Source organism: Channa argus, chromosome 20, assembly GCF_033026475.1.
Source record: "Channa argus isolate prfri chromosome 20, Channa argus male v1.0, whole genome shotgun sequence".
Lineage (NCBI taxonomy): Eukaryota > Metazoa > Chordata > Actinopteri > Anabantiformes > Channidae > Channa > Channa argus.
This window is the reverse complement of record NC_090216.1, coordinates 5,690,394-5,717,825: the sequence shown is the minus strand read 5'-3', so window position 1 is coordinate 5,717,825 and position 27,432 is coordinate 5,690,394. Positions and strand designations below refer to the sequence as shown.

At 41.0% G+C, this 27,432-nt stretch overlaps 4 protein-coding genes across 6 annotated transcripts; 1 reads left to right on the top strand and 3 right to left on the bottom strand.

The window, feature by feature from the left end:
- Positions 1-1,330: 1,330 nt before the first annotated feature.
- prph2a (peripherin 2a (retinal degeneration, slow)) lies at positions 1,331-8,909 on the bottom strand. The gene is made up of 4 exons (XM_067488995.1): positions 7,904-8,909; positions 6,711-7,520; positions 5,268-5,514; positions 1,331-2,928 (listed from the first exon to the last, which is right to left on the bottom strand). Exons 2-4 carry the CDS (start codon positions 7,289-7,291, stop codon positions 2,722-2,724), a joined length of 1,035 nt encoding a protein of 344 aa, XP_067345096.1. The 5' UTR covers positions 7,292-7,520; positions 7,904-8,909; the 3' UTR covers positions 1,331-2,721.
- A 138-nt stretch (positions 8,910-9,047) lies between these two features.
- tbcc (tubulin folding cofactor C) lies at positions 9,048-10,500 on the bottom strand. The gene has a single exon (XM_067488994.1). The coding sequence runs from the start codon at positions 10,442-10,444 to the stop codon at positions 9,407-9,409; it is 1,038 nt and encodes a 345-aa protein (XP_067345095.1). The 5' UTR covers positions 10,445-10,500; the 3' UTR covers positions 9,048-9,406.
- A 742-nt stretch (positions 10,501-11,242) lies between these two features.
- bicral (BICRA like chromatin remodeling complex associated protein) lies at positions 11,243-21,824 on the top strand. 3 transcript variants are annotated; one of them, XM_067487735.1, is made up of 13 exons: positions 11,243-11,458; positions 15,163-15,247; positions 15,458-15,503; positions 15,802-15,850; positions 15,990-16,049; positions 16,397-17,623; positions 17,725-17,770; positions 17,877-17,917; positions 18,026-18,075; positions 18,194-18,339; positions 18,493-18,587; positions 18,676-18,778; positions 18,864-21,824. In XM_067487735.1, the coding sequence occupies exons 3-13, from the start codon at positions 15,463-15,465 to the stop codon at positions 19,343-19,345; spliced, it is 2,340 nt and encodes a 779-aa protein (XP_067343836.1). In that variant the 5' UTR covers positions 11,243-11,458; positions 15,163-15,247; positions 15,458-15,462; the 3' UTR covers positions 19,346-21,824. The 3 variants fall into 3 exon arrangements, with proteins under 3 accessions (XP_067343836.1, XP_067343837.1, XP_067343838.1); XM_067487736.1 differs by lacking the exon at positions 11,243-11,458 and adding an exon at positions 11,476-12,815; XM_067487737.1 differs by lacking the exon at positions 11,243-11,458 and having other exon boundaries at positions 11,476-15,247; positions 15,993-16,049.
- Positions 21,580-27,044, bottom strand: si:dkey-21c1.4 (mitochondrial nucleoid-associated protein 1). Its single transcript, XM_067487738.1, has 5 exons — positions 26,633-27,044; positions 24,363-25,787; positions 23,641-23,751; positions 22,850-22,966; positions 21,580-22,759 (listed from the first exon to the last, which is right to left on the bottom strand). Exons 1-5 carry the CDS (start codon positions 26,640-26,642, stop codon positions 22,731-22,733), a joined length of 1,692 nt encoding a protein of 563 aa, XP_067343839.1. The 5' UTR covers positions 26,643-27,044; the 3' UTR covers positions 21,580-22,730.
- Positions 27,045-27,432: the final 388 nt, after the last annotated feature.

The following is a 27,432-nucleotide window of genomic DNA, read 5'->3' as shown; positions in this document are numbered from 1 at the left end:
GAAAATAAAGTAAGTCAGCTGGGAACCTACTGCACAGTTAACCCACTGACTGAGATCATTAATGGATCAGATTCACACATTGAGCAAAATGTTGTTTGTTACCTGCAGTCACCAACAGAGAGCAGCAGAACACACAGGACACACAGGAGTCTGAGAGATGATGTCTTTGTATGAGACTGTTTGAAAAGGAGCTTTGATACAAGGTTTGATGTGGGTTGGTTAAAACCTGTCTACAAACGTTTTATAAAACCAAAGTATTTCTGAATGTTGACACTGTTTTGTAAATGGAAACTTTTATCCGTCACGAGACGTCGCCACCAGAAGTCAAACTGATGTAAAAGAGGGTGGAAAGAAACTAAGTTTACATTTACAAAAGTGTTTTTATGCCACATGATGTAATTATCTGCTCTTTTAGACAACACTTATAAAACAGCCTTATTATTATTATTATTATTATTTTAATATGATTAATAAAATCTAATTTATTTTCATACTTTAATTACAGTTTGTAAACTTTCTGTACCTCTGCTCAAGTAATTTATTTTAGCATGCATCACCATATCACTGCTACTAATCAAGACTTTTTTACTCACTTTGTTAAATTCTTACTTCACCATCTTTCAGAGAGAAATAATGTTTTCACCACTTTTAGGCGACTGGTTACTATTTAAAATTTAACACAAATAAAATAAAACATACAATACGAGTTACTAATACGTATAAAAATGTTACTATTATTGAGTTATTGTTATAAGTTATCAAAATGCTATTTACAAGTCTCTAACACTGAGCCTGCAAAATGAATACTTTTTATAATTAGTAATTTTTATTCTTAAAGTAAATGTTGCTACAAAAAAGTTCTATACTATTACTATTAAAAGTAATTTAATTGTGATAAAGTAAAGCGTTTGACGGCGTTGTTTATATTAAAAGGACGCTTCTGTTGTTTTATGGTGCACATTCTGATCTTTACTCTCTCCTGTTTCTTTGTGTCTCTGTGCGTGAGTGAGGACATCTCCTGCTCTCCTGGTTGAGGGGGCCTCGCTAATCTAAAGCTGCTCAGGCTTCTTATCTACTCACTGCTGGTTATGTGCTTTGGTCCAACAAAAATACTGCACAGAGTTGGCCCCTACACCGTTCCTGCCAACTCTAATGCTGGGTGCTAACTTTGATGTCTTGGTTCATTGTTCCTTGTGTCTCGTATTTGCAGAAAGTGTGGATCTCAGTTCAGATGCAAATGTTTTTTTTTTTTTAGTGGATGGTGTTTCAACAAGATGGATAAATAGTACTTTAGTGGTTTCTGTTTCTCAATATGGGATCAAAGGTTGTATTACTGGCATCCTCAGAAGTCACAGCTCATTCTGGAGCCAGCTTACTGCACAAATAATGTCAAGCTAGCGATGAAATCAGTGAGCAAATACATGCACATTTTGAACATCTCCATTCCGGCAATGTAAGGACAGACACATGTCCTTGTATTGGACATGTGAAGAGTCATCCCATGTCCATGTGAAAGCAGTAATGCCATAATTGCACTCATCCAATTGAGTTAATCAGGAACCCTGCAGCACTCACAGCATGCCTCCCCTCCTGATCTCAAGTCTGCGCAACTCAAAGTTGAGACAATACAAAGGTTCACTGTTGGATCGCATCTCTAAAAGCCTTTATTCAGGTTTACAATCGGCATAATCTCTTATCTACACAGACCCGAAACATCATATGGAAAAATATCACATCATTTTACATAAAAGATTTATCTTAATTACATTCTTTTAAAAAAAGATAAATTGTGTTCATCATTTCTACACTATGTACAAAGACAGCCTGGTGTTAAAATATACATACATGTGTGTCAATATACAGATACTGAATGCAAAAGGGAAACATCAAAGTGGATTTGAGATTACAGTACAGGGGTCAGGAGCCAAGATTTAGCTGCCAATTTCAGACGTCATTCACAGCGTGGAGTTGCCCCCGCGTCTATCCAGGATTCACCTTCTCAATCTCATTCCTCACTCTTTCTGTGTCCCCACATTCATGCATAATTCATAACAATTCACTCAATTCATAACTTTACTCCATTTCAGGAGCTAATCCAGCCTTCACTGTGGGCAAGGGGGGCCAGGGGTGTATGAAGGGGTGAGTGGAGGGAGGGTTAGTTTGATTGTCAAAACACTATAGAGAAGTCATTAAAAATAAAACACTGGGCTGTAAATATCTTCCATCTTCATCTCTGGGCTCATGAGAAGGAGGTTTGCATAGCAACTACCAAACCTGCCAAACTATCTCACATCAACACAAGGGGAAACATTTTATGTCTGATTGCAATGAGCCTGACATTTATCAATAAATGTCACATTTACTTATCATTTTCCACTTTTTTTGGAAAGAATCAACATAGTAAACGACCCCAAAAATATATGTGTCGGTGGTATTTTTTCGAAGGAAAAGTTGGGGCTTGAGACGGACTTGCTCGGTTGGGGAAAATCACATTAAAATCATACCATTGCTCATCCTACTTATAATCTTCTACTTATGAATACAAAGTATTATTTATACAAGGAGCCCATTTGTGGCAAGTCCATTTAAAAGGAGTTCCAGCCAAATTTTCTGTGTGTAGCTCTATGTAATAAATGTTGGTAGAAAAGGTAGTAATCTCACACATCCCCTTCCTCTCCTCGTCAGGTGGGTGTGGTGTCAGTTTTTGCTGCAGGGGTTAGTTCAGCTCACAGTTGCAACAGCTGCCTCACCTCCTTCCTCCACCTTGCTGCTTTTGCCCATTGCCTTCATTTTGGCCATGATGTCAGTGAACGTCTCCTTCACAGTCTTCTCCAGGATCCAGCCTTCGCTCTCACTCTCCGGGTCCTCCGGGTTTGCCAGAGTGGAGAGGGAGCTGTTGACGTACTGCATGCCTATAGTCACAGCAACCTGCAACGAAGAAGAACACCGGCAGATTAACACAGAAGAGAAAACTAAAAAGGAAAATTTCAGAGCCCAATAAATATATAACAACTTATATACAAAAAATGATTTCTGCTGATTTATGCATTTAAAAATGATCAAATATTGTTTGACTTGAGGAGCATAATATCCATAGAACTATTTTCAAAGGACAAGTAGATAAAAATTAATTAGAAATAATTAGAAGGTTAATTGACATGGAATGAACGAGCAACTATTGATTTTTGGGTCATTAAAACACCAAGATGGGCTTTTTTTACTATTTTCTGTAGTTTACTGTCTAATCTGTAATTCATAGATATCATTAAAGTTAGTTGGAGTCCTATTTTGTATATCCTATAATATCTTAACAAATAATTTGTTATTATTGCAATTTGCCAGAAAGAAAATTAATTAGACTGATATGCACAGTACATTAAACTGTATTAGACCAAACAAAACAGGTTTTAAGCTTGACTTTATATTTTCTTAGAGATGTTAGTAGAACTACATATTATAGGATTGTGTCTGGTTGCAGGTTTGCATAATGTTTCTGTGCGTATATGAAACTGTGAAATGTGAGTTAATGGAGGAAGGTTGAGGCAAAGAGGTAGAAAATCGAAAAAAATATAAAATTTATTAAAGTTATTAATTATTAAAGTACATGTTGAATTAATCTACACCCATGAGGACTAAAGCATCATTTAAAAAGCTATGTATGTTACTGTGAATGTTTACTTCAGATTGGGAACTAAGGCTCCAGGAATTGAGTCTGTCCTGTCTTTAGATTAACCAATTACTTCATTAGGCTACTTTGTGTTTCAGCATTGAAATGTTTGCATAACTGCTTTTAAATTGGGGATTCCTTCAACTGCACGTCTGATCAGATTTCATGTATCGCTTTAATCTACATTTTTTTAAACAAGGTTTTGTCTGCAGGACTTCTGGGATAAGGGTGTTATGTACATGAGGCCATTTACTATCTGCTTTAGATGATAAAGAAGCCTCAATCCCTCCGATGATCACAGTTATCACTGACTTCACATCTTATCTGTGCATGTTTGTCCCTGCTCTGAGGAAAGGCTTGTGTCTTCATAACAACCAGAGATGCTGGCAGTGGAAGCTGAGGAGACACTTAAAGTGAAGGGGGATGCCATTTGGCCCCTGTCAGATTAACCCTGTAGGTAAAAAGCAGCAGGTGGAATAGTGAAGGTAACCTGCACAAAGGGGGCAAAGGGTGACCTGAGAGTACTGGCACAGGAATGATATTTAGGTAAATAGGATAGACTTGTTTAGGACGGAGATGCCTTGCGTTGATACTGATGACAGCAGGTGCGGGGAGTGGAAAAGAGTGAACAAGAAGGTGACGCAGTAATGGTTGACAGACGTGCCGACTGGGTCAAAGCTTTGCATGTTTATACACACGATCTTCACCTCACTTCTCACTACTAAGTCCTCACCAAATAATGTGCTAAACCCCTCCTGAATTTATTGTCAAATACTTGAACATTTCTTTGAATATTCAAAGCCCTTCTACACTACACTATTTTACTTAGTGTTAGTTTGTTTAATTGGGATGTGCTTGTACATTGCATGTCACTTTGTGACATCCCAGTGGAAATGGAAGCTGAGCACTGTGCAACACATGTGTGTAATGTGGATCCTTCGGAGAATTTTTATGTCCAATAAGCAAAATTTAAATTACACAAATTTTATATTTTGGTGTAAACTTAAGATCTTTGTGTTGAAAAGATATATTAGAAATAGTTTTAAAAGTATGCTATTTTATGTGTCAGTAAACTGAGCTTGTCACATTTGATAGTATATTGGTGATTAACCCCATTGTAGGAGACAGTCCAAGGTGGTTCCTATTAAAAAGCTCAAAGAAGCAGCTGTGTGCAGCTCTGTAACAGATGATGGAAAAACTAACCAGATATGCATTTGCCAAAATAACTAATTTGGTTCTTTGTTAAAATAATTCACCCATGATGGCTGAATTACTCTCCAGCTGCCAAGTACAAGTGGGTGTTTTCTTGTCCTTGGCCTCATACATTTTTTCAGTTTTACAGCAGAAATGGCTTCATGAATTAGGACTAACTTGATGTTTTTGCAAAAGTGCATTTGGTAAATTGCAATACCGCCAATAAAAAGCAGCTCATAACCACATCCCTTAGTTTTTCCTCAGAAACATTCTAGCACTGACCTAAACACAGATAAGTTATAATATTACTGAAACCAAACTTGTTGAAGCAAATCCGTTTAAATCTAAGGGCAAAATGATCACATTTGTGTAAGTTTAGGTGTGTCCCTGCATCTGTGGCCCTGACCTCCAGCATGGTGATCAGCACCACCAAAGCTCCAATGGTGTTCATCATTCCTCCATAGTAGGACAACAGGGCGTCACGGCAGCCACGCTTCCAAATGTTGAGTTCCTCTGTGTAGTGGTCATAGCTGTAGTGAGCAGAGTTGTTGGTCATCTGGTGCTGGATGCAGGGTCTGGGAGAGCTGGGGTTACAGCAGCTGAATGGGACTCCGTCCATCAGGTACTGACCATCCACGTTGCTCCCAATGCGGCTAAGAGGATGAGGGCAGGTGAAAGTGAGGTGAGATTAAAAGCCATACTATTTTTGTAGTGCGTGGTCCAAAACTCTTCTCATCCAGCAGATGATGCACAGAATGCACAGTTTATCCTTTCAGCTATTGAATCAACATCAAAATAAGGTACATCAAAATAAATAAAACAACTGGAAAATAAAGAGTTTAAGTAAGGGCCCAAACCAAATTCTATGCTGGTGGGTAAATTTGTTGTAGGCTTTGGGTGGATGTCAACTCTGATTGATAGTTACAGCTCAATGGAAAATTAAGTGTGACTGGATCACAAAGATGTGATTAGATTTTGATCAGTAATTTATAGAAGCACCTGATAATACTTTGATCAATACTAGCAAATATACAACAAATACTACACTCAATTGGAAAATTGAGAGTACTAATCAATTCATTGTATATTGGAAATAAACATAAATATTATTAGGATTTGAAATACATAGAAGGAATATAACGCTTTGCACAATGATCCATTAAAAGAGGCCTTAATAACACCACAAGTTGTCTTTAGCCACCTCCCGAATATTACTGCATATGGGAAACCAGTATGTATATTGATTTTAAAATTACACGCTACAAATTGTTTTATTGGACAATGATGTCCTTGGAGTGTAGCCAGTTTGACTGTTGATTGGACAGGACACTGATTCTTAAAGGACATGGAGCTGTAATCCTGGAGATTAAACACTATGTACCAACATTCAAAACTGCACAATTCCCAAATATCCTTACAAAGGGAACTAGTACTTGTTATCAAGCAACTAGTGCAGACATACACAGAGAGTTAAGTACTTTTGAATCTTACTTTTTTACTCCACATATTTCTTTTCCTGCACCTATTCACGAAAGCCTGTCCTCCCAACTTCATCCACCAAACTGCCTGGTAAACTTCTTCCATCCGCCCAACCCAGAAGGCCAAGTATCCATTGTGACCAGCTGCTGTCAACATTTCTGTGACGTTAATCCTTAGTGGATGAAAGTGCATAACACACCTGCTCTGACCTACTTTCACCTCATTTCCACTACTGAACCCTAACTTTGAATAGAGGCACCCCACACTGTGATTCAGTGACTATGAACCAAAGAGTCATTCACTGCCACACCAAACTCTAACCCCCTTCAGGTTATCATAAGGGATTTAACATTTAATCTTTATCACTTACTCTTTAACCTCCTTCGAGCTAAAGTCCAGGTAGCGGTTGCTAACCCACTGAATCTCAAACCAATCTCTGTAGTTGTCATTTCCACAGCAACGAAACTCCATCTGCATCAGGTCGAGGGTTCTCTTCATGTAGCAGTGTCCCGGTGTGTCTGTGTCCTTGTAGTACCTCATGCCGTTCCTCAGTCCCTCAGCCAGGGTGAACTGCAGAGGGATCCTCATCAAGAAACACAGCAGGGCAGTCAGAAGCAGCAGAGCATTGAAGACAACACAGAATACCAAGAAGTTCTTCAACACGGGTTTCCACTTTGCAAACTTGGTGGGGTCTAGTGAGTCGTAGCAAACTTTGCCTCCAAAAGCATTAATGCAACAGGCTATTAGACCCATAAATATAAGCAGGTTGGGCAAGAAGTGGCTTTCTTTGTTGTCCATTAGTTCAGAGCGCTTCCGCAGCTCGATCTTAAAGAAGAGACCCATGCTGAGGACCAGCACGCCAGCCATTACAGCAAACCAGTACATGAACCACACTGTCTGAGCGAGTTTCACTCGCTTTTTTAAATCAAACTTGACCAACATCAAAGCCATTGTTCAACCTGAGATTTCCTGTGAGTAAGAGCGTTGAATCTGAACCTAGATCAGCAGGAGCGTCGAGATTTCCAGAGTTTGCTGCTTAGTGTAGGGAAATGTATTTTAGTGCTCCAACCTTTAGTCCCAGATTCTGTCTCCTCAGGCTGGTCCAACAGGACAGGGGACTCAGCTCAGACGGTAATCCATCCCACAGCAAAAGAGCAAAGATGAAGACCGAAGAAGGACCCTGGAGGAGCACAGGAGTGTTATTTCTTCAATGTTATTTATTCTCCCATTGTGTAAGAAACTTTTTTCTTTTAGCTGTTTTCCTTCTTTAACATACAGGTGAGGCTAATTGCAATGTTCCGTTCTCTCTAAGAGGTAAAAGATTTGCGAGGATCCTCATGGTTAAACTTAAAGTTGCAGTGCGTCATGCTAAGTCCCTGTAAGCAGCCTGATCCAATTTACAGAAGATGAGCCTGATAGTAAGCTACTGCCAGGGGTTATAATTGGTTTGAGTGTTCACGTGGTCATGTTTGTCTTGACCAAACACACTAGGAGTATTAATGGCATCGGCTGAAGGCTGTCAAAGACCACGGACATGAAAGTAGAGCTAATAATGCCACATACTCATTCACAGGTAGGGGTCCACAAGTTCACCACAAACTGGATGGCTTCACAGTCCAGGCTGAGTTAATCCAGTCCTGGAAGATAATTCAAAGAAAGAAAAGAGCTTTCACACTCACACATGAACCCTTCTTGTATGTCTGTTAATGTGCAAAAATGTGAGGAGAGAATAAACCGGAACACATTTATAAAAAAATTGAAAAAACGTACTTGTAAGCTCTGTAGTTTGACAATACTCTCCGTAAAGAGTTTACTATTTTGGCAACTGTTATCAACACAAATGGCACGAGCATGGACAAGACACTTGCGCCACACATTTCTCTGAATGGCCTCGATTCTGGCTCAAACTGCAGTGCCAGGACATTACGACTGCACCGCAGCTTACCAAAATATCACTGTTGTCCCAAATGATATCACAACATTGAATGCAGAGCTGCCTGTCACTGTATTTTTAATATTTGATTTTGTGTGGTGAAGCCTAGTTCCTATGTAATAAAATAGCTATAGAGAAAATAATATAGAGAAACCATTAATCACCAGAGATTCTCTTGTCACAGTTAGTAAAGATTTTCTACTCTTCTTTAGGATAATCAACTAAATATATGTGAGTCTGTTGGACTGCTGGTCAGGCAAAACAAGTAATCTTAAAATGTCACTTATGACTACAGGAAACCTTGGAATAATAATTCCATGTTTAAAATAATAGTAAAAATAGTTCAGTTACTATCAGCCAGTGTAAATTTATTTTAGATAAACACATTAATTCAGCAATTTTGACATGAACTTTTTTGAAGAACTGTCCCAAAGATGTGTACTGTACTTGTCAAGCCATTTTACAGTTTAAATATAGGATAACCAGCTGTTGCTCTCTAAAAGACTAAATATATAATGAAGATATTATTTCTGACTTATCTAAAACCGGTCTTTGGCATTTCTGTACTGGAATTTCTGGGTAAAAGTAATATTAGCTGGGTTCTCTCATATATTCTGCAGTATCACCCGAGTAAAGGTCTTAGTAAGTAACGATCTACCAATAAAGCTGTTGCAGAGTCCTTTGTGGTTTTATAGTATTCAATGTATATGTGAGCGGAGTGTTATGGATCAGAACTATAACCAATGGGAAAAAACAATATTTTCGGCAACAGAGTAAGCATTGTCTCCAGGTGGAAATTTATTTGAATGAATGTAATGCAGGTGCCTTGACATGCAAGAGGCTATTTTACCAGATGTACAGACAAGTAGCAGTGAATCAGTAAACGTTACTCTTAGTAGCAGTAGTAGTAGTAGTAGTAGTAGTTGTTGTTGTTGACTAGTTTTATGTTCTTATGCTTTAAATATATTCACACAAACAAACAACTGGTAATTTATGAAGTGTCACTCTACTACAAAGGAAACTTGTGAAACCCAGAGATGTGACAATGACTACATGCTTTTTATGTTTTCAGGCTAATTTGGTGGTTTAACTGGCATCTTAATTTAGCAAATACATGCTTTAAGAGCTTAATTCTAAGGGTCCCAGTGGGTCTTTCTCTCTGCTTCCGGGATGACAGTCCAGTTAGGAGATGGTGTTCCTGCAGCAAGCCAGTTGAAGTCATCCACCTGGCTCCAGTTATTCCTATCCCTGTCCAGGCCAGACACATTGAAATCCTCCTTCAGGGTGGGGTAAGTCCAGGAGAATGGGGCAAAGCTCACTCTACGACAGTCTTCTACGATGGCTCGGCTGGTGACATGCAGATACACCTGTGTGTCTGTCGTGTTGTGGGTCCGCAGCTGCTGACAGGGGAAGGCTAGTGTACTGTTTCTGCAATGGTCAACAAACACTGACGTAGACACAGGCCCACACAGGATCTCACAGTTGTCAAGGTGCTTCAGGTGCAGGGTGCTGGGGGAACCGAACAGCCGAACCTTGCAGTTGGTGAGGTGGGTCAACAACACATCTTGTTTCTGGATCTCCTCAGATGTTTTGGTCAGATACTCATCGCTCATATTGGAGAAGCCGCACTGCTCAGAGGCTGCAGCTCCATCCACTTGAACAGTATTTGCAGGTGTTCCAGCATCAATTGACACAGTTTCCGACACTGGTGCAGCGACTTTATCTGCTGCTTTAGTGCGAACTCTAAAGGCGAACTTTTTCTTGGGCAGAATCTCCTCTCTGATCTCAGCAAGGGAGGTCTGGAGTTTCTGGAGAGCTGGCTGAGCTTTTCTTAGCTGATACTGCGTTAGAAACAACATGCTGTCATTGACAAACTTCTGGAGCAGCACAGTTTTGGCCGTCGCCTCCTCCAGTATTTGAGTCACCACAGCTGGGTCGGCTCCGGAGCAGCTGGACAGCAGCTCCTCGATGGACGCCAGCTCCGTGTTGAACGTGCTGGAGAAATACTGCTCATTTTCCTTGGCGTCAGACTGGCTCTCTTTAACCTCCTTCCTTCGCTCCGCATCCTCTATCCTTGCCTGGTGTCGTTTCTGAAATCGCTCTTGCGTCTTGGCTGCGCCACTTTCGACTTTAAAGACATTTCCTTGCTTCTCTTCAGCCGCAGCATCCATGTTGTTACGTTAATGACGTCCGTGCTTCTTTCTTGTTATTACTGTAGGGTACTGTAAGGTTATCGGCGCCACCTGCTGTATCGGAGGCTCTCGTCTCCCCAACGCAAATCAACGGAAAAAGTCAAAAGCAAAGATTTTTGTTAATTTAGTTTTAAAAAAGTTGTACTAACCTACCTACATCTTTTAAAAGTAAAATAGTAAAATAATAAAATAATAAATCTTAAAAACTATAGAACAGCGGCTTTGAGCTTGTCCCTTCCCTTCGCATTGATTTGGCATGAGTTTGTACCCCAGATGCCCTTCCTGCTGCAACCCAATTTTATCCGGGGCCACCACTCGTGCAGTGGGATTCGAACCCGCGGCCTTCTGCATACCAACCCAATAAACGCTTTGAAGTTTAAACGGTGTTTCTAGCTGAAAGTATACTGAAGTGGTTAGTCGCAAAACACATACGGAAAACAAAAGTCATAATAATAATAATAATAATAATAATAATAATAATAATAATAATAATAAAGATTACAATGACATATACTGTGAACACTAAGGCATATAAATAAATAAAAAATAAATAAATATATTTACTTTTCATAAATGCTATATCTAAATATATTATGTATATATATATATATATATATATATGTGTGTATGTGTGTGAGAAATGTATGGACTAGTCGGTAACTAGGTAGTCATACCTGAGCAATGTCAAGGTGTGGCATAAACACCAGAGGCCCGCCCTCTACTGTTGGTAAAGATTAAGGCTATTAACATTTATCTGCTAATGATGAGGGCAATGGAAATATGACATAATAATTTATAACAATGTAAAATCGCCCAGGTACTTTTGTGTGTGTTTTTAAATTTTTGTTTTTCAGGTTTATTCCTTATTCAAATTTGCAGAGTCGCACGCTGCCGTTGTGGACTAATGATTTGGGTTGTGCTGTGCACTACCCCGACAACCCGTGCGGTGATGGCGAGGAAACCCCGTTGACAAGGCACTGCTTTTTCATGACGGTGAGTTTCCCTTTGAGTGTATTATAATTTTGTGATAAAAATTTCAAGGAAAAAACACACACAACCTCCTTCCTCCCTTCCTTCAGGGAGGGAAGAGAGTTTCGAGCGGAGAGAAAAATCTATCCGAGACAGAGCAGGGACACTGAGAAAAATATATGAGTGGGAGAGGGAGAAGAAGGAGGAGGAGGAGAAGGAGGGGGGAGCAAATTAAAAGTTGCCAAATGGAGATATTGGGTTTCAAGAGGAGTGAGACAGGAGTAAAGGGTTTGCCTCTTTGAGTCGTCTTTATGTTATGCTAATCGGGATACATATGCGACGCAGTTTCGTCCGTTTGCATTTTCGACGAATTGTAGCCGACGTTTTCAGAATACGCTCCGTCGACACAGCGGCTAGCCGAAGCAGAGCAGGCCAGCGGTTTGCCGTCAAAATGTCTGGGAGCTGCCCAACCAGAACCCAGTCGGACTCTGGGTGCCCCGTTCGAGACGCGTCGGTTTTGGGTACATCGAAGACAAACGTGACGTTTTTGTTTTTTTTTCTCGTGCTGGCACATAGCGAGAGGACAAATGAAAGCCTCCCCAGCAGAGAAAAGGACGAGCACGTCAGCGGCGAGCAGTTACAGGCTGGACATACGGGCGTGTTTTTTTTTCTTCCCCCCGCTGCTTCAATGCGATTATCATTCTGTCAGTTCGGTCTATTTTTAGGATATAAAACTTGCGAGCTGTAACGTTACGTTAGCTGGACCAACGGCCACAGCGCCCAGCTGCGATGGCAGGACTAACAGCAGCGACTATCGCTAGCTTCGTTTCCGTCGAAACGTGTATGCTAGGTCGGCTCTCCGAGACTCGAGTAGCAGCTCGAAATTGTAAAAAAAAGAAAACACCTTTCAAAAGAGATTTTATTCTATGTCGACAGCTTTGATCGAGCTTTATAAGGAACTTCGGCTCCAGTGCCTCCGAGCCTCCATCAAAGCTCGTTTTGTCAGCAGATTTGCACTTCCATTAACGTTACAGTTCATACAAGAAGCCCACATAGAAAGCTACATTCCGGCGAGTGTGTTGTGACTTGATTACTCGTGCGGATTTAGATTTGGGTTGCAGTAACATTTACTTGACTTTAAGGCTACAACTGTGACATCTGGGGGTTTTAGTTTAATGAAAACGTTGCCATTTTAATAACGACCGATCGTGCATTTTTTTTTCTCGTATTTCTGTAACAAGCTACCCACGTTTGAAGGGCAACGGAGCCCCTACTGCCTGTAAACTGTCTTACTACGGACAAAATATTGTCGTGGAGATGGCACAAGTATAAAAAACAAAACAAAACAACAACCCTGTGTGACACAGTTTGCCTTGAATAGGTTTGTTGATGTTTCAAAGTCGTAGTGCATTAAGTTCAGGCTGCTTCGTTATGACAGTAACCCTGTCATTCTTTGTTCTCCCTGAACCAAAGATGGAGGCTGAGCGTGGCTCAGCTGTAAAGACAGCCTATGGCATGGTAACAGCCATTTTGTAGCAATGCAGGTTTCACAGATTTAGCAACCCAAAATCCACACTTCCCCTGACTTTGACAATGTTTAACATATCATTTACCCACCACTTTCTGCAAATGCTAGATATGCGAGTGCAGGTACAGTCAGGCTTGTAAACACTACAGCAATAAGGGGCTTTGGGCACTTGGCCTCAGTACACCTCCACATTGAATTTAAAATGTGAAGACTTTGAAGAGTTTGCAGTGTGGTTTTAACCATTTTGTAAGCCCCCCCCCCACCCATCCCCATTTTGATGGCTCATAAATAATGGAACAAATGGCTGACAAGCAGTTACAGGGCAGGGTGGGGCCTGTTCCCTTTTCGTTCCATGACTAATCAAGCAGATAAAACCACCGGAGGTGGTTCAGAATGTTACATTTGCTTTTGGTAGCTGTTCGCATTGAAACTCTGAACATGAGGTCCAAAGAGCTTTCTATGGATGTAAAGGAGGCCATCATTAGGCTGAAAAGACAAAATAAACCCACCAGAGAGATAGCAAAAACATTGGGGTTGGCCAGTACAACAGTCTGGAACATTCTTAAAAAGAAGGAACTAACTGGCACGCTCAACAACAGCAAAAGGCCTGGGAGACCACGGAAGACCACTAAAGTGGATGACCGCAGAATTGTGTCCATGGTGAAGAAGAACCCCTCCACAACATCTAGCCAAATCAAGAACACTCTTGAGGAGGTAGGCGTGTCGTTGTCCAAGTCTACAGTCAAGAGACGGCTTCATGAGTGTAAACACAGACGGTTCACAACAAAGCGCAAACCACGTGATGCTCGAGATCAGAAAGGCCGGATTAGACTCTGCCGGGAAACACCTAAAAAAGCCTGCCCAGTTCTGGAATAAGATGCTTTGGACTGATGCAACAAAGACTAGCTCGTGCTAGAATGATGGGGAGACAAAAGTGTGGAGAAAGAAAGAAAGGAAAAGCTCATGATTCAAAACATCACAGCATCTGGTGGGGGCAGCGTTATGGCACGAGCATGGATGGCTGCCTACTGAACTGCATTTTTATTAATGACCTGACTGCTGATCTAAGTAGCAGGATACATTCTGAAGTGTACGAGGCTGTACTCTGCTTAGATCCAGCCAAATGCTGCAAAACCGATAGGACCTCCATCCATACAGCAAAAGCTACCCAAGAGTTTCTTAAGGCAAAAAAAAAAAAAAAAAAAGGGCTATTCTTCACTGGCCAAGTCAGTCACATGATCTGAGCCCAATAGAGCATCTTTTCACTTACTGAAGACAAGACCAAAGGCAGAAAGACCCACAAACACACAGCCGCTGAAGGCAGCTGCAGTAAAGGCCTGGCAAAGCATCTTGAGGGAGGAAAACCATTATTGGGTCATGTCCAGGTTTTCCAGACGCTATTGACTGTAAAAGTATTAAAGGCCATTATACTTGTAATTATGTAATTTGTTCAATTGTTAATTAGCCATCAAAAAAAGTGTGTGTATGTGTTGTAATTCCTGAATGGTTAACGTCACATGTTTGTCAACCTCTTAAATTAAAGCAGACATTCTTGGCTTTGCTCCATCTAAAGTGCCTCATTTCACATTTGGTGTGGTGGTGTACAGAAGCCAAATACCAAAAACTTGTCATTGTTCCAATATTTATGAAACTGACAGTATTTTAAATTTCTGGTGCACCTACTGCTTAAATGGGTGGGGCCTGCTCTACTAAATCTACTGCATTCACCAAATTTGGTAGAAACCCAAACACTTGCCCACCATGACTCTGCTAGATCAAACTGGTGGTTTGTCGTTGCTCCCCTCTTACTAGTAGCACAGAAGTGGCTGAATATGTTTGCTGGTTGGAACAACAAAAAAAGCCAACTCATATTTCAGTGTGAAGACTGAAAAAAAAAAACAAGATAAAATGACGCAGGGTGACCATTTACACTCAAGTGGCAATTTTTCCTGTGCGGACACAAAACACAACCAATGTAGGGCAGCAGAAGAGGGAAATAAGTGGAATGTTTTGTGTCAGAGGGAAGAATCAGTGGGAGGGGGATGAAGGCCATCCAGCCCTTGTACACAAAAAGCATATTGCCCCTCCCACCTGCAGTTTCACATAGCCACCTTAGGTTTTTTTTTCTGTCACACCTACTTCAATCTGACAATACTTCCACGCCCTTTACCTCACTTGTACAATTTTGTAATCCTATTAGTTGCAGTTTCTCACCCTGCAGCCCAGCCTGCTACAGGAAAGAAAGGGTGTTAAATGACTGAATCCATGCTTCCTGCTGGAAATCTGTGAGTGACAAGTTCCTACCACTAACATAATAGACCTGCTAAGTCGCCTACTGTAGGATAAAAGTGATCAACTTAGACTTACTGCAGTTAAGCTGTTAGTGATCGATCCTTGTAGTTTTTATACTTGATATATTCAATTTTTAAGTTCAGACTTCTGCCATCTCCTCACCTGCTATGATCTGTAACCTGTTTCCTTCCACACTATTTCAGTTGTCATGGATGATGAGGACGATCGCCGTCTTCTGGATATGTTAGGGTAAAAAGAAAATGTGGCTTTTACGGATATGCAATGACTTTATGCCTGTATGCACTGACCTATTCCTTCACCTGACAGTTTATTATTTTACTGATAAAACTATTGCCAGTATTACAGGGGTTCCTCTTTACTGTATAATTAATTTATATTTTATATTTATATTCATATATTTATAATAACGTTCAGTCATAGAACCCTGGACTGTAAAAGCTAATGTAAAAGTATACAAAAGTGAAAAGGAAATATATATTAGTTTTAAGTGTTCTAGGCCTATTAAGGTTTCTCTCATCTTTTTCAGAGATGTGGATGCACTGAATGATTATCTCCATGGCAGCAACAGCAATTCTGTAAGTGAATCTTATACAATGTATTCAGTCAATCCTTAAAGTAATATTTTTTTAACAATTATTTCACTTTAATAGACAAGAGAAAGAGATTGAGGTGACTGTTTTTTGCATTTAACCCCATTTTTTTCTGCGCATTGAGGAGGATGATATGACAAATGCAGGATATGGTTCCGATGGATCCTTCTTTGATAGTGACACGGTGAGTTGAACTCTGATTTCCTCGATCCAACCAAAAATGTCAGCAGATTAAGGCTGTGGTTAGAGCTTTAATTGCTAAAAATGCATTCGAGGTTTAACACAGAGCAACTTTTTAGACTTTTAATGATATTTGAATAGAAATGGCATTGTTATGGTTTGCTTTGGTTAGATCTGCTCACCAGTGTGTGTTTTTAACCAGGAGCGATACACTACTGGATAGTATTTTGAAAAAAACGTAATAAAAAGCATCACAACAGACACTGAGATTCTGGGAAAGTGGGCTTATAGTTAATTCACATGCAATCCGTTCTCCACTTTCTCCTCATTTTCTCTAAATGCTTTATTTAGGCTGTCTCCAACATTGCCCTCAAGGATGCTTCACCTTCAATGGAAGATTTCTGTGAAGATTCAACTGGAGCAGGCCTCCAGCTCTCTAGTAGCCTTTCATTTATTGAGGATGAATTGGGGACCGGGAACTCCCCTGGAGGGGTGGATCTCGGAGGAGAGGACCAGCCCTTTGACATTCTCCAGAAGTCTCTCCTGGAGGCTGATATCACAGAGCAGACGCTGGCCCAGGAGGCTTTACTGGATTCTCAGCCTGCTCCCACTCTAGTCCAGGCTCCAGGTCCCTTCTCCTCCCAGCTGGTCTCTGGGGGTTATGGAGGGGGAGTGGGTGTGGTTACCACAGCGACAGCTGCGTTCTCCACAGGCCAGTTTCAGGTGTTGGGCTCATTTGGAGCGGGTGGTGGGGTGATGACTCTGAGCAGCTTGGAAAGAACTCCTCAAATTTTGGTGAGGCAAGCGGCACCTGTTGCTGCACCAGGGAGCACAACGGGAGGGCAGGTGTTTTCCCCTACGCAAGGACAGGTGGGCCAAGTTGGCCTACCTTTCAAAAACATCCCCCTACAAAACATCATCATTCAGAGAGGTCCAGCAGGGGCCCAGACTTTTGTCAGACCTATACAGCCCAAACCACTTCAAGGTGGGGCTCAGACTGTCTACAGCCTTGGTCTTCAGCCCACTCCTACCACCACGGCTAATGTAGTTAATGCTAACACTGCTACTCCTGGGGGACAGTACCCAGCCAATGGCTCCATTGTTGTACAGCCACCCGTTGAGCAGCAACACCTGAAGGCCCAGACAAATATACCATCTGGACAATTCTTGCTGCCCAGCTCTTTGGCACTTACTCCAGCCAGCAGCATCCACAATGGCCCCAGTGATCCTGGCTCAAATGCCCTGATTACCAGTCAGAATGCTGTACAGATTGTTGCGGGGCAGAACTTCACTACACCACATGGGGGTAATATAATTTTAAATCAAGGAGTAGTCAGTGGGAATCAAGTTGGAGGGTCTGTAACTCAAACATGGACGGGAGTTTCTTGTGCAAGTTCTGCCCCTGTGCAGACATCATGTGCTCCTGGTCGTCTGACTTTGGTCGGCCCAGCGACAGCAGGGCTCAGCAGCCAAGTGTCGCCCAGTCCTGTGCAGCGCCTTTTAGTGACGCAAACCCACAACTGCACCTCTCTGTCCCCTTTACCTGGAACAGGGACACAGGAACAAGACTACAGACAGGTATTATTGGACGTTTGCGGTGTTATTTTATTGATTTGCAGAGTTGTTGTACATCTCTTTCTGGTTTTTTGTAAACTCTTCTGACTGACTGACTTTTTCAGAATTCATCACCTGCCCTCAATCAGGCACAGCTCAGCAGCATCCATGGTAAGAGAAGCCAGTGTTGCATTAATTTATGTGTCTGTATATCTTCTGTTTAAAGGCTGTGTGCTTCACTTTGACCTAAGGAAGTTGTTTGAATGATCTCTTCTAGTTATGAAAACCATGACAAATGAATCCACGCCAAACTCTCAGGTATTTTACTCATTGTGAGCCACGTTTGCTTTGCGCATTTGCATGTATGTGTTTATGGTGCGATTCATGATATTAGGACAACTTGGTTATTCATATTTCCTTCTTTAGGTCAGTGCACAGAAGAGGCCTGCACCTCAGCCACTTACAAGAGGAGAAATGTGAGTTTTCAGTGTGTTTAGATTTTTTTTTCATTTGTCAAGAAGACATTTTTCTTTGTATATGTTGTCTTTCAGCCATTTGAGGAACTTGTCTTTTTTTTTCCTGTCACCTCAATAGGATTTCACATCAGTTGAGGAAGGATCATGCTGGAGTGCAGACCCCAGATAGACATCAATTCGCTTCAATTGATGATGCCCTGCAAAGACTTCTCCCTTATCACGTGTATCAGGGGGCTCCACCCAGCCAGGATGAGTTTTTACTTGGTACAGCCTTCAGTATATTAACTTTACCTATAGTCTGAAAGAAATTGGGGAAAACTAGCTCTCAAGTGTTAAATGTTTCTTTGCATTTGTGAAAGAAAATTTGTGTTTTCATAATGAAATTACTTTTATTCAAATAGCATCTTTTATTTGCAGTGGATGAAGAGTTTGAGATAGTTGCAACTCAGGTGCTGAAGAAGACCCAGGCCATGGTAAATAAATATAGACGACTGCTGATGGTGGAAGCGGAGGTAGGCACATATGTGAGCTAACGGTTGCACAGATATAGTGCATATGGTTCCTATTATGTCACAAGGCTAACAAATGTGTCCCCTGCAGCGCTCCAGTCCATCATCAGAAATGGTGATGATTGACAGGACCTTCAACCAAGAGGAACGCAGCAACTTGACGCAAGACAAACGCACGGTACTAGTGGATCCAGGTAAACAAAGAGGAAGAGTAAAGTCAGCTGTAGCAAATAAGATTCCCACCAAAATAGCAACATTCCTCTCCTGTCTGTTTTATAGATAGCTACTTGGAGGACTTCTGTTGTGGGATGAAATCCAAACTTTTCAAGGAACCCTTACCCTCTCAGTCAAACTGTAGCGGGAATCCGTCACACACAGGCTCTACTGAGCCACCTTACAGAACAGACTCCAAACCTGGATATGAAGACCCGGGAGGGGGTGGGGCTGTGGGACCAGGTGTAGCAGACAGACTTCAACCACCGAACTTAGAAAACAAAAGCATCCTGGAACTGAAGAGATCCCAGCAACGCTATGGGCCCGGCAGCGCCAGCAACAACAGCCAGACCGACGCCAACACTTGTCCACAAGGTAACACTTCACCTTTTGCAGCAACGTCAGGAGGACAGACGCACTACCAGGTGTCTCATCACGCATCCTCCTACAGAATCCAGCGCCAGTGCCCCCCTCAGCTCACTTCGCCCCCTCACTCTGACACAGACACTGCCCTAGAGGCGGCAGTCAACAGCATCTTGGAATGTTAAGACTAATGGTTGATCATCCCCTGTATATGTTTTCGGTCACATTCTCCTCTCCTCTCCCTAATATTTGTTCCATACCCCAAAAAGCCTCTGTGAAGAGAGAATAACTCTTTCAGGTGTAAAATTTGTGATACTATCTCCTGCTATGTAGCATGTGTTAAACTTCTTTTTGCTTATTTTGGGGTTTTTTGAGGCGTGGCGTAGGGGTCAGTGACTCCACAGGGGTGAACCTCGGCACTTATGAAGACCTATAAAGATCTGGGAATATGTGCAATGGAATAACAGATGGAAAACGATTTTTTTTTTTTTTTTATATATTAGCATTACTTTATAAGGATAGAGACTTCGGTAACTTGAATATTAGAGTGTTCCTCTCTTCACACACCATTAATATTTTGTGCCAGTTTAATACCCCCACTACCTATGCTGAAAGACAGGGATGAGGAGGAGGGAAAACTGACAACTCTGTGCCTAATCTAGGTTTTTATTTTGAGGTGTTTACAAGAAGAAGCTGTATTCGCTTACCTTCCTACTGAATTACAAACATGCACAGTGCACACTCATCTGCTTTAGTGCTACGTGTAGATTATGGGTGAGGAGAGACAGTCACAGACAAATTGCACTAAACATCCTCTTGCTTATTTCAGGAACTATATGAAAATGTGGCTCTCGTGGTTGTACCATGTAGGCTAGGATAAATGGAATGTGAACATTTGGGACAGAACCAAAATATAATCACTTGCTTTCAGCTGCCTGCAACAAAGACAACCTCTTATTCACACTAGAAACCAGTCAAACTAGTCACATAGACACATATAGTGTTGTTACTGTACTCAACAATGCTTTTTTTCCCTTGTACTTAAGTCACATTTTCTTTGGCAATTTCTTTTGTACCTTAAAGGTATGCAAGCCCCGACACGGACACAGGACAAATCTCGATCTCAACCACTTTTTATCATGTCGGTGTGTCCGGGGAGCAAAGTCCTCAGATTGGGGAAGATATGTTACAATATGTTTATCTTGTTTATTTAGATTTTTATTTCATCATTTTTAGAAATGACATTTAAGAAAAAGATTTGACTGTTTTGCTCATTGTGACGTGTTCCCCGGCTTTGTGAAAATGATGATACCATCATTTATGACCTCAGAGGGTCATTGATTGTATGTTTGTCTGCCTTCTGCATATAATCATATGTTGATCATATCTCTCTTATCAAGGTGTGTGTTAATCTGTGTACGTACACACTATGCTCTATAACTACGTTTTAATGTAGTTTGGTTGTTTAATTGCCATACTCTTCAATTCACACCCCAAGGATGTTTTTCTCACTTAACGGTCTGTTTCTTTTTAAGCATTACATCTGTTTTCCCTCACAGCAGCACAACCAAAATTACTAGGAGGTAGTGCCGTCTACTCCAGAATCAACCTCAAATCTTTATTTCTTTGTGCTGGCGACAACAGCTCTGTGGCGGTTTTAAAAGAAACTAAAACGTGTTTTGATTTTATTTGTGTTCTGGTTTTATTTCAGTAATTTTTCCATTTAGTATTAGAGCCAAAACATGGTTTACTGTTATATTTAATGATGAGGCGTTAATCCCAAATATTGGCCAATATTTCTGTTTGTTTTGTATGGAAAGACATTTTCAGAAAAACTGCACTGAGGTGTAAGCAAGGGAGGGCGATTTATTCCAAACCCAACAGAGGACCAACGCTTTGGTTAAACATAATAAATGCACTTGGGGTTGATTCTGGATAGTATCACCTTTCTCTTATATGTTTGTGAGTTATGCTTGCCAAAAGGCTATAGCAGCAGACTGAAGGCCTTCTTACTTGGGATGATAGAGAACACATTTGTTGATTTTTGTGTTCGAGTGCCAGTGGCCATTGCAACCTGCCTGTAGTTCCTATTTTTCTAGACCTCTTTGATCTACGCTGCAAAACACTAGGCTCTGCTTTGAAAGCTAATGTCTAATAACACGTGAGGTCAGGTAAAGTTAGTAAATTACTCCTTCACTAGGATGCTGAAAGGTTCTGTGCACTTATATTCACAAGATAGTTTTAGTTTTAGACCTGCAGTTAGGAGCCGGGGTAAAACATTGTGTTATCTGGCTGCCGATCAGTATCTGAGAGCCTGATTGGAACTTACTGTGCTTTTTTCTCCCCTGATTTTCAGTACAGTTTTTTTTTTGTTCTGCCTTCATTTTCACTGCAGTTTTGTCGCACTTGATTTGTAGAGTTTGTTGTTTTGTATAAAAATGAAAAGTGGAACACAAAATATTTATAATTTTTGTATGGAGGGGAAAAAAAAAAGAAATGGGGAAAGAAAAAAAAAACCCACACACACAAAATATTTTTTATTGTGTTAGCCAAGAGGCGGCATCAGGAAAAATGAGTACAAAAATATTGTCATTTCTTCATTTGTGTGTTCACTACAGCAGCAATGACAGTCAACAATAAATTCATTTTGAATACAATAACAAACTGGTCCAGTACGGCTGCGAACCTCCTGTACACCGTCCCTCCATTACTATTCTGTGATTGTTCACATACTGGCACTAGCAGACTAAGCATGCATAATCCCATCATGTGACAGGGGCATTTTGCACAAGAATAACAGATTTGTTACTCTGCTACACCGATGGGATCGTTTCATAGATACGGTGTCAGGGCATTTTACATTTCATGTCTCTCTGCATGTAGCCTGCCAGAGTAATATTTTATCAAGCTCAAAATCTGTTGGTTCCCTTTAATCCTCCAATGGACCCCAGCACCAGTGCCTCTGCACAAAAGACCTAAGCAAACTCTGCATAGCAAATATTTTACTGCCCAGCCCTTAAAGCTTTGGTACCACAACCCAACAATGACACCTAGTGGAGCTCCATGGACACACAACGGGCCGCATGGCCACAGATGTCCAAATGATTTCTCTCATTGTGAACTGAAACCATTTTTATTCTGAAACTGAGACCAGAATAGGTTCTGCTCACAAAAAAAATCCCAATCACAAGCTGTGCTTCCCTTTTCTAAACTAGCATTAAATGCACAGCAAACAAAATAAGATAAATACAGAGAAAGAAATATGTGAAATAATTCTTAAATATCTTAATTTATATAAAACAGCAGTTGTGTTGCAGTTAAATAAGACTGAAACTACTAGTATCAGAATCTCTCACTTCTTCCAGTTGATAAAAGTTCAACAAATCTGTTTTCTGGGAAAGCGATACATGAGAAAAACAATACTATACACAAAGCCCGGCTCTGTAAAATAGTAACTAAATCTGCCAACTAACACCTCATGGCTTGTAAATTGGAAAAAAAAAAAAAAAAAAAGGAACCTCTTTCTGCCAAAGCTGCTGTTTACTTATGGCGTCCAAACACCTCCTGACCTCAGTGGTACTTCCTCCAGCGCTCATGTTCTGGAAAAAGAAACAGAAACATTCCCCGTTATCTCTAAATCTAAGCAGTACTTCACATGAAGCCATGCGGAAAGTGATTCACACACTTACTTATACGAGGGTAACTCCAGATGTAGCTGAGCACACAGTATCCCGCCAACAGCATGCCCAGTCCCCCTACACCCCCTTTCTTCACATCAATATATCTCCTGTGATACCACTGCCAACCTAAGTTAAGCACAGGAGGAGAGGAAACATATTAGCACAACAGACTATTGTAGCTCCTGCTTTTGCAATATGTACAATTACAACATTTAAAGCCTGTTGTTAATTACAGCAGTTTAAAATAATGAAATTCGTTTGTTTATTCTTTTAAATTAAAGCCAGTCCACTTTTGATTTTCTTCTTCATTATTTTTTTCAGTTTCAGGTTATTTAAGTACAAATTATTTAAAAAAAACAACATTTTTTTTCCCTCCATCCACATCTGTACTGTAAAGTGAACACCAGCTTAGCATAAAGGCTGAAAACAGGGAACCTTGCTCTGTCCAAATATAACTAAATCCATCTACCTCCACTTTTGAAGCTTAATCATTAACATACTATATCTTGTTTGATGATGTTTACTGTTTTATGGTTATGGTTTATGTTACATGCAAGACTATGTTTGGCTGGGGGGATAAACTCTGACTAAAGTCATCCCCAACACCACTCCCTGATTTTAAACTTTGTATGTTTTAAACACACCAGATGTGTTACTTAGGGAGCTTTAGTCAAGCCAGCCCGGCTGTTTCCAGGCTTTGTGCTAAGCTAAGCTAACCGACTGCTGGAGCACAGAGTCACACAGAAATGAGCAAACAGGGGGCCTACGGCTCTGATCTGTGAGCTGTTTATGCCATTTACCTCTTTGCACCATTTCCACTACATCTCTTGGATTTCTGGGAGATTTGCAGGCCAGCCACTCAGGTAACTCCCTCAGTCTCACCTGTCCAAGTCGCTGCTTAGTCAGAGCACCTGCAATTCAGGTTACCAACCAAGAACCAGTAAACTGACACAGATAAAGACGTAATAAAATCTGAGCGATAAATAAAACAACGTCAACACTAGTGTTGAGCTGATCCCTGTGTCTTGATACTGAAATCGAAACGAATGCGTTTTTAAAATGTAACTAAAGATGCAGAAGTTAGTAAAACATTTAAAGCTTGTCCAGGATCAACAGCAGTGTTGCCTTAATTAAATAAATGCGTACATACAAAACATCAGGGCTGCAGCTTATTGCAATTATTACTTTCATTAGTAATTAATCACTTTGATTGTTTGGTCCATAAAACCTGAGAATCAGAAAAGTTGTCCCACACACTTTTGTGGAGCTCAAGTTGACTTTAAATAAGTAAAAACTGGAGCTCTTCTCATTTGTGAAACTGAAATAATCAAACGTTTGGCACCTTTGGTTGAAAACACATGCTGATTAGTTTTCAGTCAATTGACTAATTGATTAACTGACAAACAGTTGCAGCTCTATGCAAGATTGCAAACCTGACCAGACATTCAAAATGACCTTTGAGTACCTGGGACTGAGGCTGGACTGAGATACATACCCAGCAATCTATTTTTATAACACTAACCTCCCGTTTGACTGTGAGCAGGGTTGTGTTTCACTACATCGAGCTGCGACTTCTCTGCTGACGATCCTTCATCAGCTCTTGACGTGCCCCCTGTCACAGGTGGTGGGAGCAGGAAAGGGTGGGGGCTGGAAAACCAAAGGGGTGACAGCGAGAGCAGTGCTGTCATGTGATGGCCCGGCTTTAACCCATCATTGGTGCTGACCCTATGTGAACAAGCCGCAGTGTGGCTCACCTGTGATGACAAACGGTCAGAGAGGAGAGGAGCTGTAGGAGAGGTTCGCTTGGGCTGAAGGTCTGGCAGAGGGACTGAAGATCCGTGGTCAGACTTCCAACTTCTGTTCTTATTTGACAGTAGCTCTACATGTTGAGAACTGGAGCTGAGCAGCACGTCTGACAGCGCGTTAGTTGTTCCTACACAGCCATCTCTTTGCCTCTCTGCTGGAACTATTACTGGACTGAGGCTGCTTACCTCATCTACAGTTTCAAGCTGGCTCAGGATGCTCATCCTGCTGGACTGACTCTTGGCTTTAGCTCGGCGTAATGTGGCTTTAACATCCTGGAGGGTGATCCCAGCTTGATGACTACTTCTTGATTTCAAGAACGTCTTACTCTCAGGTACATTGTAAATAACAGCTTCGTTATCCACCATGAGGTCTCCTGCATGGGGTTTTGTGCTGGTTTCATTTATATTAACATCCAGAGAGTCAGGTGCAGTTTTGGTTGTAGAGGAAGATTCTGTAGACTTCTTAGTCTTTGGCCTCTTATTTTTAGGGACCTCTCTGGGTTTGGTGTTTGTTAATAGACCGACATCTCTTACAGAGTTTATGTCTGAATTAATTTTGGTCTGTGCTGTGGTACTGGCGCTCAGATGAGAAAGCAGGCCTTCTGGCGCAGATCTGGTTCCTTCCAGTGACCCTTTAGAAATGTGTTTGGGCTTTGCCGCTTCTTTCAATGCATGGAGACTCTTATTTTTAGGCTCAGACATAATGGGAGGGGAAGAGGAGATGAGGGAGACAGTGGCAGAGGCAGAGAGCATGTTGGCCATCTTAATTTGATCAACCAGCTTCTGTCTTTTCTTGTTAGCCGGTGGTGGAAGTGAAGCAGAACGGAGAGACGGTGACAAAGAGGCAGTATTAACGCTCTTGGGAGACGTAGCTGATGTTGGTAATGATGATGGTTCAGAAATCATCACACACACCGTTTTACTCTTCTTCGTTTGCAGATTATTTGACACTGATGGTGTCTGGATAGACTTCTTTCCTTTTGGTGTCGTCTGCGACAATGCTGTAGCCAGCTGAGAGGATGAAGTCTCTTTTGCTGTTGCATCACGTTGGGTTGGAGCAGTCTTGGAGCTTGCTGCTGCCTTGCAATATGGCAGGTGACTCTTCAGCCTTTTGTAAGTTTTCCCACAAAATGGGCAGACCTCTGTGGAGACCAACAGGGACAGAGGAGTGAATCTGCGTGGTTAATATGTATAAACATTCACTTTAGAATCATTTAAAATCGTATTACTTTATTAGAAAATAATAAATAAACATAAACACATAAATAAATAAACACATGACACAGTAAAATGCTGCAAAGTATTGACCCATTTCTGTTTGATAGTAAATTTACAGTATAATTTATAACATGATGCATGTTTACAGTTTTAGAAAGTTAGAAAAAAAGCATTTGCAAGATTAAATTACATTTTGCACGTTTTTTGTTTATGATTAAAATATCTGCAAAGTCCTCTGGATTATTATATTTAAATGTGTTTCTGTGTTTGTGTTTGTGTGTGTGTGTGTGTGTGTGCGGGGGGGGGGGCAGCTACCCAGACCAACTTCCACAGAGAGACTAGAGTCAACTAGAGTCATCTGAACTGTCAGATTCTCCAGATTACGTCATCTGGAGGTGTCTGTCAGCTAGAATCAGACATATGCGTGTTAACAAATGGAAAAAGTGAAGTTTAAGACCAAATGTGTTTTCCCCAAATTAGACCTACAGGAATCAAGCTGAAAACCCATGAAGTTGTCCCTTAAGCATTATTTTACTATTTAGTACTTTATTTTTGTACCGTTACTTGTCCTAACAATTTTATTTTATTTGTTTGTATATTGACTATGTTGCTTAATAAAAAGGTGGAAAGCTAAAACCAATATGCAGTAATTTACGCTACTGTCCTTCTCACTCCGCAGCACTGAGCCCCAGTAACGAACACATATAATATTAACGTTAGATTACGTGACGTTATCGCACATGTCCACGGCGCAATTCATGTAACTTACCAGAAGTCATTTTGTCAAACAGAGTGAAGCATGTTCCCAAATTTACAACACCAAAGATAACAATAATGTAAAATCTCACACTTTAAGAGATTAATAAAGAGTCGTCACGTTTAAATACTTTTAGTTGGACAAATCCCCACGTTTGTCGTTCACTGTTAACAGTGCTGGAAAAGGCCCCATTGGCTGGCGCGTCGGGAGCCTGAATGAAAATCACTAAACCGATCGCAAACATTAGTTTACATTTTGGCTTCAGGAACTTTCCCATCTGGTTTGAAAAGTGAGATGGTTTATATAAAAGAGTTGTTTGACATGCAACCGTTAATCGAGGCCCTGCTCCGACATGTAGGGATCAGCTCGGTGGGTGTGGCGCGTGGACTTGTTTCTTTCTTCACAAATACAGATGATTCACTCCTGTCTACTTCCGCCTTCGCTTTAAAGTAAAAGCCCCGAAAATACCGACACCGTCCTTTCACGAAACCCACAAAATTCCTATTGAAACCTTCTAATACTCCGTCCAGATGTTCATTTGATAGGTCGACAGTTGGTTTTACAATATAACTGGCAGGATAAGGCCTTTAACAAACAACACAGAATCCGCTAAACGTTTTTGGAGCTTGCAGCAACATCACATTACCGTCTTCAGTATTTTATGATAAAACTAATATTTCAGTCAAATACACCTGCAACTGCTTTTGATTCTTAATCTAAAGGAATTATAACTACGATTATTTACAAAAGGAAAGCTTTGTATACACAAAGGAAAAATACGTTTTTACTTACAGATTTCAGTAGGTTTGAAA

What these genes read in the sequence shown, in the direction of transcription:
- prph2a (XM_067488995.1), bottom strand. Translation starts at nt 7,291, where the DNA reads ATGGCTTTGATGTTGGTCAAGTTTGATTTAAAAAAGCGAGTGAAACTC. An exon ending in AGCTCGAAGGAGGTTAAAGA is followed by an intron (nt 5,515 to 6,710) that starts GTAAGTGATAAA and finishes TCATCCTCTTAG; the next exon opens with CCGCATTGGGAGCAACGTGG. An exon ending in TGCTGATCACCATGCTGGAG is followed by an intron (nt 2,929 to 5,267) that starts GTCAGGGCCACA and finishes TCTTCGTTGCAG; the next exon opens with GTTGCTGTGACTATAGGCAT.
- bicral (XM_067487735.1), top strand. Translation starts at nt 15,463, where the DNA reads ATGGATGATGAGGACGATCGCCGTCTTCTGGATATGTTAGG. An exon ending in CCAGGATGAGTTTTTACTTG is followed by an intron (nt 18,340 to 18,492) that starts GTACAGCCTTCA and finishes TTTTATTTGCAG; the next exon opens with TGGATGAAGAGTTTGAGATA. An exon ending in TGCTGATGGTGGAAGCGGAG is followed by an intron (nt 18,588 to 18,675) that starts GTAGGCACATAT and finishes TGTCCCCTGCAG; the next exon opens with CGCTCCAGTCCATCATCAGA.
- si:dkey-21c1.4 (XM_067487738.1), bottom strand. An exon ending in TGCTCACAGTCAAACGGGAG is followed by an intron (nt 23,752 to 24,362) that starts GTTAGTGTTATA and finishes CCTGAATTGCAG; the next exon opens with GTGCTCTGACTAAGCAGCGA. An exon ending in CTGGAGTTACCCTCGTATAA is followed by an intron (nt 22,760 to 22,849) that starts GTAAGTGTGTGA and finishes TTCTTTTTCCAG; the next exon opens with AACATGAGCGCTGGAGGAAG.
- tbcc (XM_067488994.1), bottom strand. Translation starts at nt 10,444, where the DNA reads ATGGATGCTGCGGCTGAAGAGAAGCAAGGAAATGTCTTTAAAGTCGAA.